The sequence below is a fragment of the Pimephales promelas genome, chromosome 12, assembly GCF_988280905.1.
Source record: "Pimephales promelas chromosome 12, fPimPro1.hap1.1, whole genome shotgun sequence".
In the NCBI taxonomy this organism is placed as follows: domain Eukaryota; kingdom Metazoa; phylum Chordata; class Actinopteri; order Cypriniformes; family Leuciscidae; genus Pimephales; species Pimephales promelas.
In genome coordinates, this window is record NC_142780.1 from 2550001 (window position 1) to 2568177 (window position 18177).

The following is an 18177-nucleotide window of genomic DNA, read 5'->3' on the forward strand; positions in this document are numbered from 1 at the left end:
TCTCAAGTCTTTCTTTTCAAGTCTGTCAGCAGCTCTAACAGTTCTCGGTCTCTAATAGGCCCCATCCCGCAGACGCCCGCTGTGTGGATTCTGTCATCTTTGTGGAGTTGCAGCCACACCGGATTCTGCCCGAGCACTAATGCCTATTTCTATGCACGAGGCGTTCCAGATGTCATTACCGGCTGGGAAAACGGCACAAAGACCCACTGATTGTCCCCTGGCCTAGACGTGCCTCTTTCTTTTCAATCACTGCTTCGTTTCATGTTGTTCAATCACAGGGTTTCATTCATCCTTTTTAAGACCCACAACCTGGAGTGAACTAATGTCAAACATAACCGATGATTTATCACTGAAACTTTAACTTGTTCATGTGTGGATAATGACTTTTACCACTATGGACAAGTGTGCAAATGCAGACATATATACTGGGTGACAAGGCACACAACCTCACAACCACCAGCTAAATAAATGCCTGAAAAAAGTCATATTTACAACAACATCTGAGTTTGCTTGTGTGTGGTTTCCTGCCTTGACTGTCCATGACATTTAAAAGCAAATCGATTTACACATTCAAAAAAGAATTGCCGTTTCTGAGCTTTATGGTGGTCCAATCTTTATGCGGTACCTTTCAAAGTCCAGACGTCGCATTATTGTCAAGGGCGGCTGCAAAAGCTCTTGTTTTCTTGTGTTTATTGGTAATCTTTTAGCTCTGCAGATCAGAGTTCACCTTGCTGCTCTCATCTCCTGCCTGAATGACTTTACCCCTGACATTTCCAGTACTAGCTGTTGGCGTACGGTTCAGTAATAGCTTTGTGTTAGTGCCTTACAAGCAAGTGCATATTGTATAGACTAGTGTTGTAGTACTTGAAACCGGTCTTGGTCTCGAGACCACTTTTTGATGGTCTCGGACTCGCATTTGGTCTCGGTCTTTTCTCGTCTTGGACTTTGAGGACTCTGGATTTTTTTTTTCAAGACCATAACTGTGAAAATATCACTAATTTGCCAGTATATTGACAATTTTTTTGTTTAGACCCTTGCTTTTTTGTATGTAAAGTACTGATTCAAATCCAAGCAATAACGTGACTCATTGGTTATTGCTAATTACGTATGTATTTTTGTTACCGCTGCCTGTCACCCATGTATTCATGTTTATGTTTTGTTAATAAAAGGCGGAGAAAAGTGAAGACTTGTTTTACATTCTGTACTAAATTATGGAAGTCACCCAGGAGTATTGAATAAAGATGGCAGCTTTGAATGTTAAATATCTGTGTTTTTATGGGAATGTGGATCTTTCAGATCAATCTGAGAAGATTCAGATCAATCTCTTTTGATCATGTTTCACATTTTATTGGCTCATGTAGTATGGCAGTGTTGTAGTCTCGAGACCATATTTTAATGGTCTTGGTCTTGTCATGGACTCGTGTCCATTTGGACTCGGAATTGACTCGTACTCGAACATTTTTTTTTTTAGGACTCGGAATTATTCCCGGGTCCACTCGAGTTCAATTAAAAATATTTTTCATGATTATTAATGTATGTTAATAAAATATTTCTTTAAATTGATTGACATGCCCAGTGATTGGTGATTTTCTAGTGCGCAACTGCGCATGACACATTGTAATAAAATTACTTTTAACACCACCTACTATGTGGCCTTTTTACCCTAAACTGATCATATTTTTTAAACTCTAAGTAAATTCAGTAAAAAAAAAAAGGATTTCTCTAAGTAAATAAAAGTAAATTAGGTAATCAACCCTCACTGGTCTCGGTCTCGACTCGGACTCGACCGTCTCTGGTCTCGGACTCGACTCGGACTCGACTCTCTCTGGTCTCGGTGTCGACTCGGACTCGAGTGAGGTGGTCTCGACTACAACACTGTAGTATGGGGCGCTGGTCTTGGTCTTGACTCGGTCTCACCCTCATTCAGTCTTGGTCTTGTCTTGGTCTCGGCCCCTAAAACACTTGGTCTTGTCTCGGCTTCGATACACTCTGGTTTTTGTCTTGTCTTGGTCTTTGTTTAAGTGATCTTGACTACAACACTAGTATAGACATGCCAAGATTAAATGTGTATCTCTCAAATAATAATATTAATAATTCATTACATTTATAAGGCGCTTTTCTCGGCAAGGGGGCAATCGCCTCAACCACCACCAATGTGCAGCATCACCTGGATGAAGCGACGGCAGCCATATTGCACCACACACCAGCTTACTGGTGGAGAGGACACAGAGTGATGAAGCCAATTAGTATGGGATGATTAGGAGGCCATGATGGACAGAGGCCACTGGGAAAATTTGGCCAGGGTTACACCCCTACTCGTTTCAAAAGTCATCCTTTGTGACCGCAGAGAATCAGGACCTCGGTTTAACATTTCATCCGAAGGACGGTGCTCTTTGACAGTATAGTGTCACCGTCACTTTACTAAGGCGTTATGACCCACACAGACCCCAGGGTGAGCACCCCCTGCTGGCCTCACTAACACCTCTTCCAGCAGCAACCTGGTTTTCCCAAAAGGTCTCCCGTCCAAGGGTGCGTTTCCCGAAAGCATCGTTAGCCAACTATGGCCGCAAGTTGGTTGCAATTTCCATTGAACTCTATTGGTAACGACAGAACTTGCGACTATAGTTGGCGAACGATGCTTTCGGGAAACGCACCCCAGGTACTGACCCGGCTCAGCACTGCTTATCTTCAGTCTTGGGCTACAGGGTGATATGGCTGCTGGTAAGTAAATAAATAAATAATCAACACAATAAATAATTTCAGTATACAGTTTTCATGATGTGCATCAGCAGTCTTAGACTTTTTTTTATTTATTTTTTAAATGAGCGATCATTTCGCTTGATAAGGCCCTTATTCATCGTCTGGTGTCGTTTAAAGCCCTTTGAAGCTGCACTGAAACTCTCATTTGGACCTTGAACTGGTTGATTCCCAATGAAGTCCATTATATGGAGAAAATCCTGGAATGTTTTCATCAAAAACCTTAATTTCTTTTCGACTGAAGAAAGAAAGACATGGACATCTTGGGGTGAGTAAATTATCAGCAAAAGTTTTTTAAATTCAACTACTCCTTTAAATGTTCCTTATAAAACTCAACTGCAGTGTTTTGATAAACCATTTATCACGATGAATAAACCAGTGCAAACACAACAATGCATGGCAAATTAACGCCATTTGTTTCATTGCGAATAGTAGAATGAATATTTATTTATCTCACTCTTTAAAGCTAAATAATACCCATTGATTTCCAACTGTGTATTCATGCAAATTTCACGACCTCGAGTTCACATCTGATGTCGATCAATGAACAGTGTGGCAATTAAATCAGCTAATTATTCCGTTTCACCATCACTCTGTATTCAAACTTATTGTTCAACACAATCCATTTCCATGTAGGGACTTCTTTTTATTGGATCTCTACAGTGCTGGTGATCTTTTAATCTGCAGTTCATTATTAATTTCCTACAGGCAAGAACTTAAAAACTGCCTAAGTTGCAAAATGAACAAGGCCAGAAAGTGAGACTCCAAGACTCTTTTTTTACCAAACATGTACTCATCAGTGACCATTACAAGACTGGAAAATGTATATTGCTTATATAACATCTCGTGGGTCTCTTGACCTCCACCACCACTGTATCTGAGGTCAATCACTCAGTTCTCCCACTCCAATCTCTCCTGCTACACAGATGCTTAGAGAAGTGTAGAGAGAGAAAAAAACGCTTTGTTGCTCTTTAAAAATGCCCGCTTTATTAATGGTTGTTCAAGCAAACCTACAATTATATAACTGCACTTCATTTATGAAAGTTCTATGCTGATCTTTTCAAGTAATTATGGAACAATTCTGATGCAAAGGCCTTTTATTGCAGGAATGCTGAAACAAACAATAGTTAAGTGCATGCTTCCCAAACCGGAAACTTTGTACAGCACTTGTAGATTCTCCGAAGGACAAAGGAGACGTGGGAGAAAAGAACTGTTACTCAATAGAAATTCAAAGGCAGTTCTCATTCAGCTAAGCTGTGGTTGACCTCCGCAGACCCCTTTGAGTGCCAATGGACTGAGGATCACAATAACTCATGTCTTGCCTGTGGATCACGGGCTAGCGGTCGTAACAGGAGCCTATTAGGAAAGCAAGTCAAGTTCCAGGTACTTCAGAATGACTACCGGATATCTGTTAGCATTCATTCTATGAACCTCGTTAGTGGCCATTTTGAGACCAAACAAGACATTTCCTTGTTATGAGATTTGCTCCTTGAGCCAATGGCCTTAGAGTATGTCCAAGAGGAACGTTTTATGCCTCAGCTCTTTCATACCTGAAGGTTGTCTCAAATGCTTCTCCAAAACTGACATAAAAGATTGAAAAGTTGACAAAAGCTGAGAGACTGGGCTAAAAAAAATGTGGCTAGAATAGCTCAGATAAAGTGGTCATATAAAATGTAATATTTGATTGCAAAATCGCACATCTGAATACATTTACATTTATTCATTTAGCTGACGCTTTTATCCAATTGCTATATACAATGTAAAAATAAATATATGCTTTGTCTAATCAATAGAATTGTGGCAACAGATTACAAGCAATATTTTTAATTAAATTTAACAAATTAGAATTGAGTAATAATTAATCAAATTATTCCTTAAAAGTTAACCACTTAAAATGAGTAAAGTTTACACCAAAAAAATTAACAAAAATATCTCACTAACAGACAGACGTCAAAGATAAATTAATAACTCTTTATTTTATATTGCCAACATTGAAGACACCTGATGTTAACAAGCAGAACCAATGAAGGAGAAAACCGTCATTTTAAAACAAACACTGATCACCATAATGGTGACTTCAATTTATGTTGTTGTTTTTTTTTGTTAAGTTTTACTCATTTTAAATGGTTAACTTTTAAGGAATTAATTTGATTAATTATTACTCAATTCTAATTTGTTAAATTTTGCTTTGAACTAATTTTGGATTATTATTATTATCTTGTTTTATTTTGCTTGTTTTTGTAGCAATATCTGGCAACATTTTACTCAGCGTAAATAATAATAATAATAATAAAAAAGCTTATAGACAAATTGCAATTGCATAAAGCTACCACATTCGGTAAGACAAACGCAATGATCATCGTGATTATCTGTAAGAAAATAGGAGCCCGATCACGAATGTCATTTCTCGTGCCATTTATACGCCAAAACTATTTTTCGCGTGCATATGATACGCACTTTTTAGCATATACACATAAGTACAAACTCCCCAAACCCCTTCCCTCTAAACCTACCCAGGGGGTTTTCAGTGCGTAAACCATTTTTGCCATATAAATACCACGAGAAATGACAATCGTGGTACAGATACGCACTCTCATGAGACTGTGTGGGAAAATAGGCTATAATACTATCAAAAAACAATAGCATAATACAGATCTGTGTTACAGAATAAAATTTGCCAATAACTTCCAGGCCAGCTGGAAGACGGCTCATGCTGTTAAGTTAACGTTTCACAAAGCCATTATAAATACAATAATTAAAGCAGTGTTTCTCAACTAGCAATCTATTCAGCCAGCGTATTTGTGTGTGATCTGTGTCTGAATTACAGAAATATAAGACTTTGCTAGACCTACTTTTATTCTATATTTCTTTGAACAAAACTCTCCAGAAAGTGCCATTTAATGGTTTATTTTTCAAAAACAAAATCCCGGGGGTAGTAGTACCCCCCTTGAGAGACTACCCCACACATAATTAAATCTAAATTTAACCACTGTATATATGGCAAATTCCTTAAAAAAAGAGACGCTGCTTCATGTCCATGGGAAAATGTGGGTCCAATAGCCTAACCATTATTATTTACACAACACCAAGGACCTCACTAATTTTCAGACCCCGGTTGATTGTGTCTGTAGGGAATTGATTGGCTGGTTGGATCTCATGTGAGAGACAGGTTGCCCCGCCCTCGTCATCAGAGAAGAGAAGCTTCAGTGTTAGTAGTTATTTTTCTGTTTCTGTTTTTTTTTTTTTTTTATGCTTCCTTGTGGTGATTACACAATGATACGGCTTAAATCGACAAGAAATAACTCAAATAAATAATTTCAATACCAGTGTTGGGAGTAACGCATTACAAAAGTAATACATTACAGTAACATATTACTTTTTGCTGTAACGCAGTAGTGTAAGGCATTACTAATCAATTTTCAGTAATATTTTACTCGTTACATGTTCAGTGAGGCTAATAGTTGTATTACAGTGTATTGTCTGCTTTTACTAAGTTTTAAAGCAGTCTTTTAGTGCCAGTTCAGAGCGGTCGCGTCTGTAACATTGTTTTTTCCTCATAAATGCGAACACGAAAACTAAAATAAAATGAATATTTTAAGTTCTATGGAGACTGGAGAGCCAACCCTTCCTCGTCCGATTTGCGCAGTGTAATTAACAGAATTACAAAAAATATATATTTTGCCTCCTATTTTTTTTTTGTCACGCATGAATGTGTGTCTTTTTCCTAATATTAAAAATAAAACATAGACTGATATTTGTCTAATGTCTGGAGTCCTTTGAGGAAGTAGCCTATATACGTTTCAATACATGTATTTTCTGAGAATTTTTATTTCAAGTTTTGACTGCAAATGTCATGTCCATAATGCTCCTTAACTAGTTTTGTGGTGTAGGTCTACGTATTTTATAATGTTAACTTCAAATAATACTAATAGCCTAATTTAAAGATAAGGCAGCATTGGATCTGGACGGTAAGGAGAAAAACGCTGGAGTTGGAAGAGGTGTGTCGCGATTCTGTACGTGGATGTGGCGAATCGCGATTTCGGTTTCATATTGCATATCGTTACAGCCCAAAAGTTGTTCTACTTAGTTATTTTGGTGAAAGTAACTCAAAAGTAATACATGAGTAATGTAACGCATTACAATTCTGAGACAGTAATATTGTAAGGTAATGAATTACTTTTAAATAACAGTAACAAGTAAAACCTAATGTATTACAGTTTGGAAGTAACTTGCACAACACTGTTCAATACAGATCAGTCTCTTCTTGCTTTTTCCACCCAAACTTGTAGTAAAAAGGGAAAATCCCAAAATAAAATGAAGTGAACTAACTGAATTAAGTTGAGCAGCTCAAATTACTGAGGTGAATCTATTCAACTCTGTGGAAATGTGTGTCATAATCGTATTAAGTTAGACTACCTAATATTTCACATATCAAAATATTTGCACACTTAACCTTTAGCAATTCAAGAGCAATTCTCCATTTGTTCTCAATATAAACTCATTAAAACGATAAAGGAATCCAACCTGGTGGGAAATGTCATAGTTTTATTAAGTTAGGCAAACCTTTTAAATATTTCACACGTCAAATAAATCGGAGGCGTTTGTGAAGGTTAAGTCTGCACTTGCCTTGCTCTCGATTCAATCTCACTGCAGAGCGGAGATAATAAAGGAATGTCTTTTGCACATTTTCACTTTCAACACGTACATTTAAATCAATATACCGTAACGTCATCAACGCTCAGTGAAGCCGAAGGAAACGCGACCCGTATGTATGTTTCTGCAGGCTCTCGGCACACAGAAAAGGCGGCTCGCATCAAACGGAGGGAGTGTGTGAAGGGGGAGGACTATTTGAAAAGCAAAGGGGGGAAAATGGGCTCTGTTTTATTTGGCTCGGGGCGATGCACAAAAGAGGCGAGCGCAGCAACGTGGCAGGTTTTTAAATTGGGATCAAAAGGTTCGAGCTAATTAACAAACTAAATACGAGTCTCTCTCTCCGGCGTTCGTCTCTTCTCGCTGGTCACTCGCACCGCTGTTTACTCTGTGACCCGAGACCGCGTTTTCCCGTTCGCACGGTTTAATTCTGTTTGGCTTTCCCAGCAGGGGCCGGTTGATGGGAGCGAGTGGGAATCGGATGCGTCGGACAGGGGCTCGTAATAAAGACAAATGGGTGGACGTGACATTTGATTCTGTCTGCTGGTGTCGCACCTCCCACAACTAAAATAAGAGTAACGCAGAGCAAGAGTGAAATTGAAGGAGCGAGACGGAGAAAACAACTACATTGACAAGCTATGTGTTTTTCCGAGCGCTGTCATATTCGGAAGGTCACACACACATCCAGGGACATCTGTGACGATGAGATCCTCCGAGGAGACGAATGGGTGTATCGGAGTGAGATTAGTCAGCTTATATGTATTATAAAGAGCATATGTTGCTGATAGACCCAGCACACACACTTTGAAATCAGTGTGATATGAAAACACCATATGTTGGGAACACTGGAGTGAAAGGGAAGACCTCGTTTGTCTGTGAATTAGTTCACTCTCCTGCCACTGTTGTAATGTCATGTCTCTTTACTGCTGTCCGTCTGGCTGTGACCTTTATCTGCTGAAAGAACGAGGCAAGTTTACATGTGTTGCTCAACCTTTACAAAAAGAGCTTTGTTCAAGTGTGCTATTAGCATAGGAGTGAGTGACGCTTTTAGACTTTCTCATACTTTCAGTACGGTTCAGAGTATTTATTTTTTACCACATTAATTTCACATGTACACTTATGTTTTATTAATACAGTGCTTACTTTTTGCTCGATTTACCCCCAAATAATACAAGTGAAATGTGACAACATGCCCCATCGAACGTTGAAACATGGAGTAGTTCACTTTTAAAAAAAACTTTTGCTGATAATTTACTCACCCCAATGTCATCCAAGATGTCCATGTCTTTCTTTCTTCAGTCGAAAAGAAATTAAGGTTTTTGATGAAAACATTCCAGGATTTTTCTCCATATAATGGACTTCAATGGGAACCAAACGGTTCAAGGTCCAAAAGACCGTTTCAGTGCAAACTACAAACTATTCAAAGGGCTTTAAATGATTCCAGACGATGACTAAGGGTCTTATCTATAGCGAAACGATCGCTCATTTATTAAATAAATAACAAAGTTTAAGTTTTATAAGCTCAAATGTTCGCCTTACTCTGTTCTGTGATGCGCATTCGTGACTCGTGACATCAAAATAAACAAATCTTTTTTCGTGTCATTTGGTTGATTCAACGAATGAAACGAACAAATTGACTGGGAAAAAGATTCGTTCATTTTGATGAACGAGTTCAAACAGGAGAGTCACGAACACGCATCACAGAACCGAGCAAGGCGAGTATTTGAGCTTATAAAATCTCGGATGACATGCATGGGGTGAGTAAATTATCAGCAAAAGTTTTGTTTTTTAAAGTGAACTACTCCTTTAAAATGTTTTCTGATCTAATAAAAAAAATCTAAAATATTTTGTCAATAAAATACAATTATTAACTTTTTTATATATAAAATAATGACATTTGAATAATGACAAAATAATGACAAGAAAAAAGTGATGGAAATTTTTTGTTTGCATTTCTTATCTTCTTATGTCGCTAATAACCACACTCAATGTATTTTTTTTTTCAACACATCCCATCATTTTTAAAATATCGGCCTCTACCAAATGGTTGAAATGTCCCTTAATGGTAATAAATGGTACTGGAATTCATACACATACTTTTGCCATACTTTTTCATTGCCCATCATAATTTATGATCAAAACCTTTTCTAGTCTTGACAAAACACATTGTCAGAAAGGTCTGAGATTTTGTAACAGAAGTGATATTTGGACAGAAACGTATTAATTTGTTACAGCAGAATGCATGCAATTAAATTCAATGGAATTTATGTCATTTTTGGTATTACGCCTAAACAAAATCTCATGAGAACTTCAATTTTTGTGATATCAACTTTAAATTTGGAACACAATTGGCTTTGACATATGCGGCTTTGATTTAATAGATATTTTATAGCTCTGTAAAGTTTATGTTTTATATAAAAGAAAAACTATTTAGTACAGTATAACTGATTTAATGTAAATTTAAAACTTTCATAACTTTTTCATTCTTTTATGTTTTTAAGCACTTTTACTCCAGCAATAATCTGCAGTGTTTTCTTTAAAACAAGTCTAGGTCTTTATTCCAAAGCATACTTGAATTACAACCAAGTTTTAATAGTGCATTGTAATGTCCATTCTCAAAAAGGGGGGTGACCATTAACCATTATGTGCCAAATCAACCGTTTGGTTGAGCATGTTTTTGAAAAAGGATTAAAAATGATTAAGTTTTTTCATAGCAGCAAGTAACATCATTTTGTTAAGTTAAGGCTCTTACAGTGTAATATATATAAAAAAATTAGCTTGCAAAATTTCACCAAAAATAGTTCACATGGCTGGGGTGATTTTTTTTGTTTCTTACATCCATGTTAGAAGAAGTGTTGTGACAAGTGCTTTTGATTGACACTGCCAACATTTGCTTTTGTCCATATTTGACCCAAATTTATAATAGGCTATAAATAAAAATATAATCGAGTCTTAAGATGTACTTAAACATATACAAGTATCCTAAGTATACTTGACTTGTAGTATACTCTTTTGATTGGGAAAAAAATATATATTTGTAAAGACAACTGCTATGTTCTTAATTCTGAGTGGTTTATGTATAGTCTACTTTAAGTATGGCGATAGGTTCATTTAAAGAAACTTACAAGTACGATTGCAGTATAAAATGACAAGTTTACTGAGAGTTCAATCATACAGTTCATAAACACTAGTTGTGTACTCAAAGAGTACTACCGTTACACTTAAAAGCATAATTTTATACACTAAAAAGAGGGCCAATTTCATCGCAAGTACTGAAATCGTACACTTACAAGTATACTACAAGTAGCCTACATTGATATTACTATGCTTTCTACATAAAAAGTACTTAAAAATATGCTTTAACTTAATAATATGAACTGTATCACTCCGCTGCCCAGTTCGAGGTGTGCGTTTCTCTAAGGTTTTATAGGCTACTTGTATTTTATTTTTTGCTCCATGATTCCTCACTAGTGAGGAAATGGAAAATCCAATCAACAATCCATGCACAGAATCTGTTCTACCGGGATTTACGTCACAATACAGAAGAAAGATCATGTCGCTACTTCCGTTTCATTGCGACTTTAAAACTGATGTATTTTTTTAATGTTGAAATTCTTTCTCTTGTCCAGCTTAAACCATTGGATTCATAAGCTGACAGTAACATTGGCTCAATGGCGTTAGTTTGGGGCGAGACTGCACAAATCTGTTTGATACAGTAAAACCTGTAGAATGCAATTACGAAATTACACACTTCACCTTATTATTGCTGCGATTTTAAAAAGACTGCATTATGACATTAGCATAAAATAATAGCTATTTGCCAATTTCTGATAAAACCAAAAGCCTGCACGGACTAAGTGGCAGTATAAAAGGAAACGGTTGACGTTTATTCGATTGTTTGACTTTAAATAAAAGTGTGATACGAAAGCTTGTAAGGAATGTGCTTTTATTATCAACGCTTCGGGTGTGTGGAGGTCCTTTATACCCTCAAACCCTAGCAAGTACATGCTCTAATGCATACATTTTCAGATTCAGATTCAAAGTCATGTAATGGAGATTTTCTGCTGCATTAACATAATCAAATCAGCCCATGATGTGTGTCGCTATATGCACCATTTGGTTCCCTTTCGTTTCAAATCTTTTGTGTATAGCTACATATTGAATTTATGTGAAAACGTGTATGTGTGTGTGTGTGTCTAGTCGGTCTTTAAGTAGATCCCAGCTTCAGAATAACAGCGTTACACTGATTTGAGAGAAGAGAGTATACGGAGCATTTGATTCGCGAACAAACCCGACATCTGCTCGCTCTCATTACCGGCACTGGAGCTAATCGGCAGGCCATAAGTGTGCTGACTCCGTCAATGTACAACAGCTTCGGTGAAACCACACAGCTGTGTGCGTGTGTACAAACCGCATGCAGTTCGGCGTCTCTCTGTGTGTGTGTGTGTGTGTGTGTGTGAGAGAGAGAGAGACTGGCGCTACAGTGCTCGTGCACGCTCCGTGCACCGTCCCGCGATTCACGCGCGCGCACATCGACCTCTGGTTAACTCGCCCACGACTGCTTATAGATTAAATTTGCACAAAAATTAAAAATTAATTTACACTCTGCAACTGATGGCCATCTTAAACCGATGACGCAATTCTTGTTGTCAGCTTCTTTAGAAATTTATCTCTTCCTCCTGCTCTTTTGTCAGACGGGAATTCACCGCACGTGAAACACGTTTAGGGGACACACGCCTCACAAATCATGTGCTTTTAATGTGAAGAGCATTTGAATTTAAAAATGCAGAGTATACTGTTATATGAAGCATCATTAGGCATTATGTGTGTGCACTCTACACAATGCTGTGTTGTTTGAGCCCAACTTTGGGTCAAATATGGACTAACCCAGCCGTTGGGTTAAATTTTTACATTACATTTTTAACCCAACATTTCGGGTTTGTCCATATTTGACCCAAAATTGGGTTAAAACAACCCAGCATTTTTTAGAGTTTGTGCACTCTACACAATGCTATGTTGTTTGAGCCCAAATTTGGGTAAAATGTGGACAAACCCAAATGTTTGGTTAAAAATCTTCAACTTCAACTTTCACTTTCAACTGTACGTTTTTTAATTGCATTTTTAACCCAGCATTTGGGTCCATATTTGACCCACATTTGGGTGACATGAGTTTGTGTGTGTCTGTCAAACACTACTGTACTCCGAACGTGGCCCATTTGTGTTTTAAATGAATGCAAGAGTCTAGTATGAAACAGCCAATAATGCTTTTTAGTATTTGTTTTTCAATTAAAAAAAGTAACATCGGTAACCTAAAGCTGTGATTCATAAATTTGGTAACAGCGATATACACTCTAAAAAATGTTGGGTTGTTTCAACCCAAATTTGGGTCAAATGTGAACGAACCCGAATGTTGGGTTAAACATGTCATTTAAAGTGTTAACCCAACTTCAACTTTCACTTTCAACGGTACATTTTTTTTTTTAACTTTTTATTTATATTTTTCACAGAACATAACAAAAGGAACATTATCTGAGACAATAAGAGATTTCAAGTGATAAATTAACAAGAATAATACAAAGAAAAAAATAAATAAATAGCCTAAATAAATACAAATATTCGGTATATATATAGCTGCACCTAGTATTAATGTTCACATCTTAACAAACATGATACATATAAAATATATAATGTTAAAAAAAAAAAAAGATTATAGATTTAAATATTCTTTAACCATGTGCCACCTCTGATTAAAAAGGTCAGTTTTCAATTGTAATGATGCAGTCATTTTTTCCATCATGCACTATAAAAAATGCTGGGTTGTTTTAACCCAATTTTGGGTAAAATATGGACAAACCCAGCCATTGGGTTACATTTTTAAATGACATTTTTACCCAAAATTGGGTTAAAACAACCCAGCATTTTTTAGAGTGTGTAAATCTGTTTTAGTCTCTGTTTCCATTCGGTTACAGTTGGTGATTTCACAGACTTCCAATTAGCAGTAATGTTTTTGTTTTTTTTAGCGATAAGTAGTAATACTCGTAAAATATATTGAAAACATCAACTGATATAACACCCAGTAAAAAAAAAAACGTACATTCGAGGGAACTTCTCTTACATTTTTAACCCAACATTTGGGTTTTTTCCATATTTGACCCAAATTTGGGTTGAAACAACCCAGCATTGTTTAGAGTGTATGTATTTGAAACAAGCAAAAAAAAAATAAAAGTGACACATAACTGTGCGTGTGATTGATTAACTGGTCATAATGAAGCACTGTAACTCTTAGGTAGATAAAGCCATTGATTTACAATAAATCTTTCTTTGGCACTGATTCTCTCATTTGAAGGCATTACATTTACTCAGATGAGGCAGCTTAAATGCACAAGCAAAAATACCACATTTATGAAGACGATGCGTGTAAACGTATACGCAAAATTCTCATTTAAACTGGCCCTTTCTGAAGGTCACACAACGAGACAAATTCTTTAAAATTATGATTAAAAAAAAAAAAGCCAAATCTCTTGAGAGTTCATCATTATTTTTCAAGACATATGCACTACTCTGCGGTGACATTTGGACGGGATCCAGAGCGTTCGCTGCCAGATCTGGAGTGGATTCTGATAGGCTGCAGCTGCCCTGAACGGTATTGAAAGGATTGAGTGACAGCACTGAATCCAAACTACACTAAAAAGTCAAACTGGGCATTGAAAACCCATTGAGTTTGACCTCGAAGGCTGTTTGTGGACCTGCAGTGATTGGATGACTGTCATGTGACATAATGAAGGATAACATGTGGCCCTACTGAGGTCAACGCACAGTATATTGGATGCTACATTCACCCGTTTGCAATTCTTCTACATTATACATGTTTAGTTTATCTAAACAATCACTTCCCAATCACTGTCCTTTTCCAAAGCGGAGGTTCATAGCAGGAGGGCAAACAGCTAATAACACACAGGCACAGCAGAAACGCTCTTCCCCTCGACATTTACAGCCTTGCGGAGTGAGTTTGATCGACCATCTGGCCTCGGAGAAGTGCGTTGTAAAAACAGTGAGAATGGAGGCATGTGTGCTGTGGATGCCCACCATTACACAACCCGTGTTAAACTAGCGCACGGATCTGCTCTCTTCGGACTCGAGAGGTTTCGTTTCCACGCTCACGACGGGCCAAACTAGCAGAATGGATCCAGGGTGGACACCGATAGACATTTACCCAGCAAGCAATTCCGCGTTTAAAAGACGTTTAATAGCGTGCAAACACAGCCCAGACGTCTAGGTCTGAAACAAGGCACAATTTGGGCGTCTAAACCATATCCCAAGAATCATAGTCATCAATTAGATCACAAAGAAATGCAATGAGTGAAGAAATGAAAGAAAAATCACATGATGGAATATCACCTCACAAGTTATTCTGGCACAAACGACACAGGACCAAATTCAAGGTTAGTGTGTTACTCACAGCCGGATTATATGGTTAACTTAGACGGTGAAATATAACACTGATGATCATATTTACAGGCTTCTTCAGAAGTATTGAACACTTGATCACTCTCTGTTTGCTTGAGGATATTAGTGCATTTGACTCAACGCACACATTATTTTTCATTTCAAATGTGCCGTTGAAATATTAAAGAGGGTGTTGAGAAAACATTTCCGTGAAAAAAGAGAGAGAGAGATCCGAGCTGTCAAAAATCACAAATCACAAATCTCCAGCACAATGTCATTGAAGTCACAGCCAGAGTCAATCAATCAACATGTCATGGAAACACACTCCTCTGAATGCTCCTCTTATTAAAAAGAATTAAAATCGTCGCAGTGAGAGAGGAAAAAAAAACTGAATGTAGTTCACTCACATTTAGTGCCAAACTATAATGGAATTAAATGTAAAATGCAACTGGAAAAGAACAAACTAAAGCCACTGTGTGCATTTTCTATTTTAACTGCATTAATGTGCCACTCTTTCTTCATGTGTTGGGGAAGTTGGAGGCTGTGCTTGGGCATGTTAATGTCTCATAATGACATTTAGAGCCATTTTTCTGCATTGCATCGAACCACTTGTCAAAAGTGATCTGCCTTCAGACAAACCTGTATTGATCTTCATTGGGCTCCTGTCTCCACACATATTTCAGCTTCTCAGACGGAGAAAAATCTCTGCTTGTCAGGTTGCATGAGTGCACTCTTTTTCACTGTATTAGCGAGGACCTTCAGCCTGGCGACACGGTGCGTAAAGCTGAGCTTTCCAGGCAAACTTCAGCGCAAGCTCACCTGTTAAGACTTGTGCATTTACAAGAAATAAATACCGCAATGCCACTGTTCTCGCCAAATGTTCCACGTGCTACATTTTCAACAGTTAACATTTTGTTTTTCTCTCCAAATCAACGCAGCACCATCTGTTCCGAAGACGCGCGCCACGCGCATCTACATTTCTAGCGCTTAAACACTCCGTGCAAGACATTTGTTTCACTTTATTGAATACGAAAGGCAAACTAACACCAGATCCGAGCACTTTAAACACTCATACAAACATTCGATCGGTCAGATAAAGAGTCCGTGCCCGTTACGCATTCTCTTACCTATCCGAATGACATGGGGCATCCCGAAAGAGCTGTGAATCCAGAAGAGACCCACTATTATCGCGCTCCAGTATTCCACATATTCCCTCCTGTTCTTCATGACTGGAAAACACTGGGATCAATCCAAGGAGCTCTCCAAAAAAAAAAACTGCTCATCAAATTTTAAATGGCTGGGAGTCATATGAGGATTGGACTGACTGCGACAGATTTGCTCTCATTGTAGTTGGTTTGAACACGAGCTCGCTCTATTAATGATTGTAGTCATTCATTTGAGTGCATGAGTGCGCGCGCGCCCGGGTCTCAGACGGAGCTCGGGATCCACCTGCGAGTCTGAGCTGCTGAAATCTGCCTGCAGGAGTCCCTGTATCCCTCTGAATATCCCTGTATCTCCTCCTACCGCTGATGCCGCAACAACCGGGCTGGAGTCCCGCGTCAGTGTGGATGGGGACTATAACGCGTTGCACCGGCCGCGTCGCGCTGTTCGCGTATTGCGTGCTGGCAGAACTGCGCAGAAAGACGTCGACCGAGGTCTAATATTTGGACTTGTTGGGTTCAACAACACTGTGGGCTCACATTGAAAACATGGATGCAAAGTTTTAGGATTTCTAAAATGTTAAACATCCATGATGTAAATGGAAGGTGAAATAATTCAGATTTGGACACCAATCAAATGTGTGTGATATTGTCCGTGTTGACTCCTCAGATTTCCACTCACTGCTTCATTGAAGCGCAAGATTTGAAAAATTCTCACATGATCATGCTGGATAATGTGGATCACTGACATCATTGACATCTAAATACAAACCTGTTTTTTTTTTTTTTTTTTAATTGAGCTACTGGCTTTTCTGACTTTTGTTAAATAACAATTTTTAAGGGTATAGTGGTCATAACATTTGAACTCTAAATAATAAATCCACTGCATGGGTTGAATTTTGAGTAATTTCGCTAATTTATTGTCAGCCATTTTTTTTACCATGTATCAAACATGAAAAATCGGCAATTTATTTGGAAATATTTTAAGTGCTTCTTTATTTTTAATAAATAAATAAAAATATTACTTTTTTTTATTTTACCTTTCCTAATAGAAATGATTCAAACATTGTTTGTGGATATAGTTTTAATTGACAATCAATGTGTTCATCTCCACACATTTTATCTGCTTGACTTTATCCACCTTAATTTTCAACGCATTCTCATCCCAAGGCGTCATACACTGACGCTTTTACCAATGCATATACATCCAACGCACATGGCACCCTTTAGCGTCAATATGACACCCAATATGTAAAATGAATACGACTGAATGTTAAATCTAATCAATAAAATTGAGGCAACAGCTTACAATCAATATTATTAATTAAATTTAACAAATTAGAATTAAGAACTAGCCAAATAAATTTCTTAAAAGTTAACCTTTTAAAATGAGTAGAATGTACACATTTTTAAAAACAAAAATATCAGAAAAAAAACAGACTAACGTCAAAGATGAATAAAGAACTCATTTTTTTACTGAAGACACCTGATGATAACAAGCACAATCACTGAAGGAGAAAACCATATTTGAAGTCACCATTATGGAGATCAGTGTGTGTTTTAGTCGGGCCAATTCTTAATTCAGAATTTGTAATTCTTGAGTTCCTAATTAATCTTTGAAGCCAGTCTGTTTTTTCTGATATTTTTGTTTTAAAAAATGTGTAAATTCTACTCATTTTAAATGGTTAACTTTTAAGTAATTCATGTGGTTAGTTATTACTCAATTCTAATTTGTTCAATTTAATTAATAATATTGATTGTAATCTGTTGCCTCAATTTTATTGATTAGATTTAACATATTCAGTCATATTCATTTTTACAGTGTGTTAATGGGTGTCTGGTTTGTAGCTGTACAAAGCAGCTTGTTATTGCAAACTAGTATTTTTAGCTAATTATAAACACGCTGATTTGTTGCGTATTTTCAGTTTACTGCACTTTGATAAATGATAATGAATCTGCAGTCTTGCACATTCACAGAAAACAGTGTTGGAAAATATCCCTTTAACTGACACAAGCAAGTTAATGACATCATCCACCAGGAAGTGACTTTTTTTTGGGGTGGGAAAAGAGAGCAGAAACCTGGATTTGATGGATGTTGTGATATTAGTTGGTTCGTCTCATTCCAAAAAGTGAATAATACCAAAATCCTGTTCATTTCACAGTC

At 37.3% G+C, this 18177-nt stretch overlaps 1 protein-coding gene across 1 annotated transcript in view; it reads right to left on the reverse strand.

The window, feature by feature from the left end:
- grik3 (glutamate ionotropic receptor kainate type subunit 3) overlaps window positions 1–16506 on the reverse strand; it is a 179845-nt gene extending 163339 nt beyond the window's left edge. The window contains exon 1 of the mRNA XM_039651314.2: window positions 15981–16506. Coding sequence (XP_039507248.2) covers window positions 15981–16080 — 100 coding nt within the window. The 5' untranslated portion in view covers window positions 16081–16506. The remainder of the gene's footprint in view (window positions 1–15980) is intronic.
- Between the last annotated feature and the right edge of the window lie 1671 nt (window positions 16507–18177).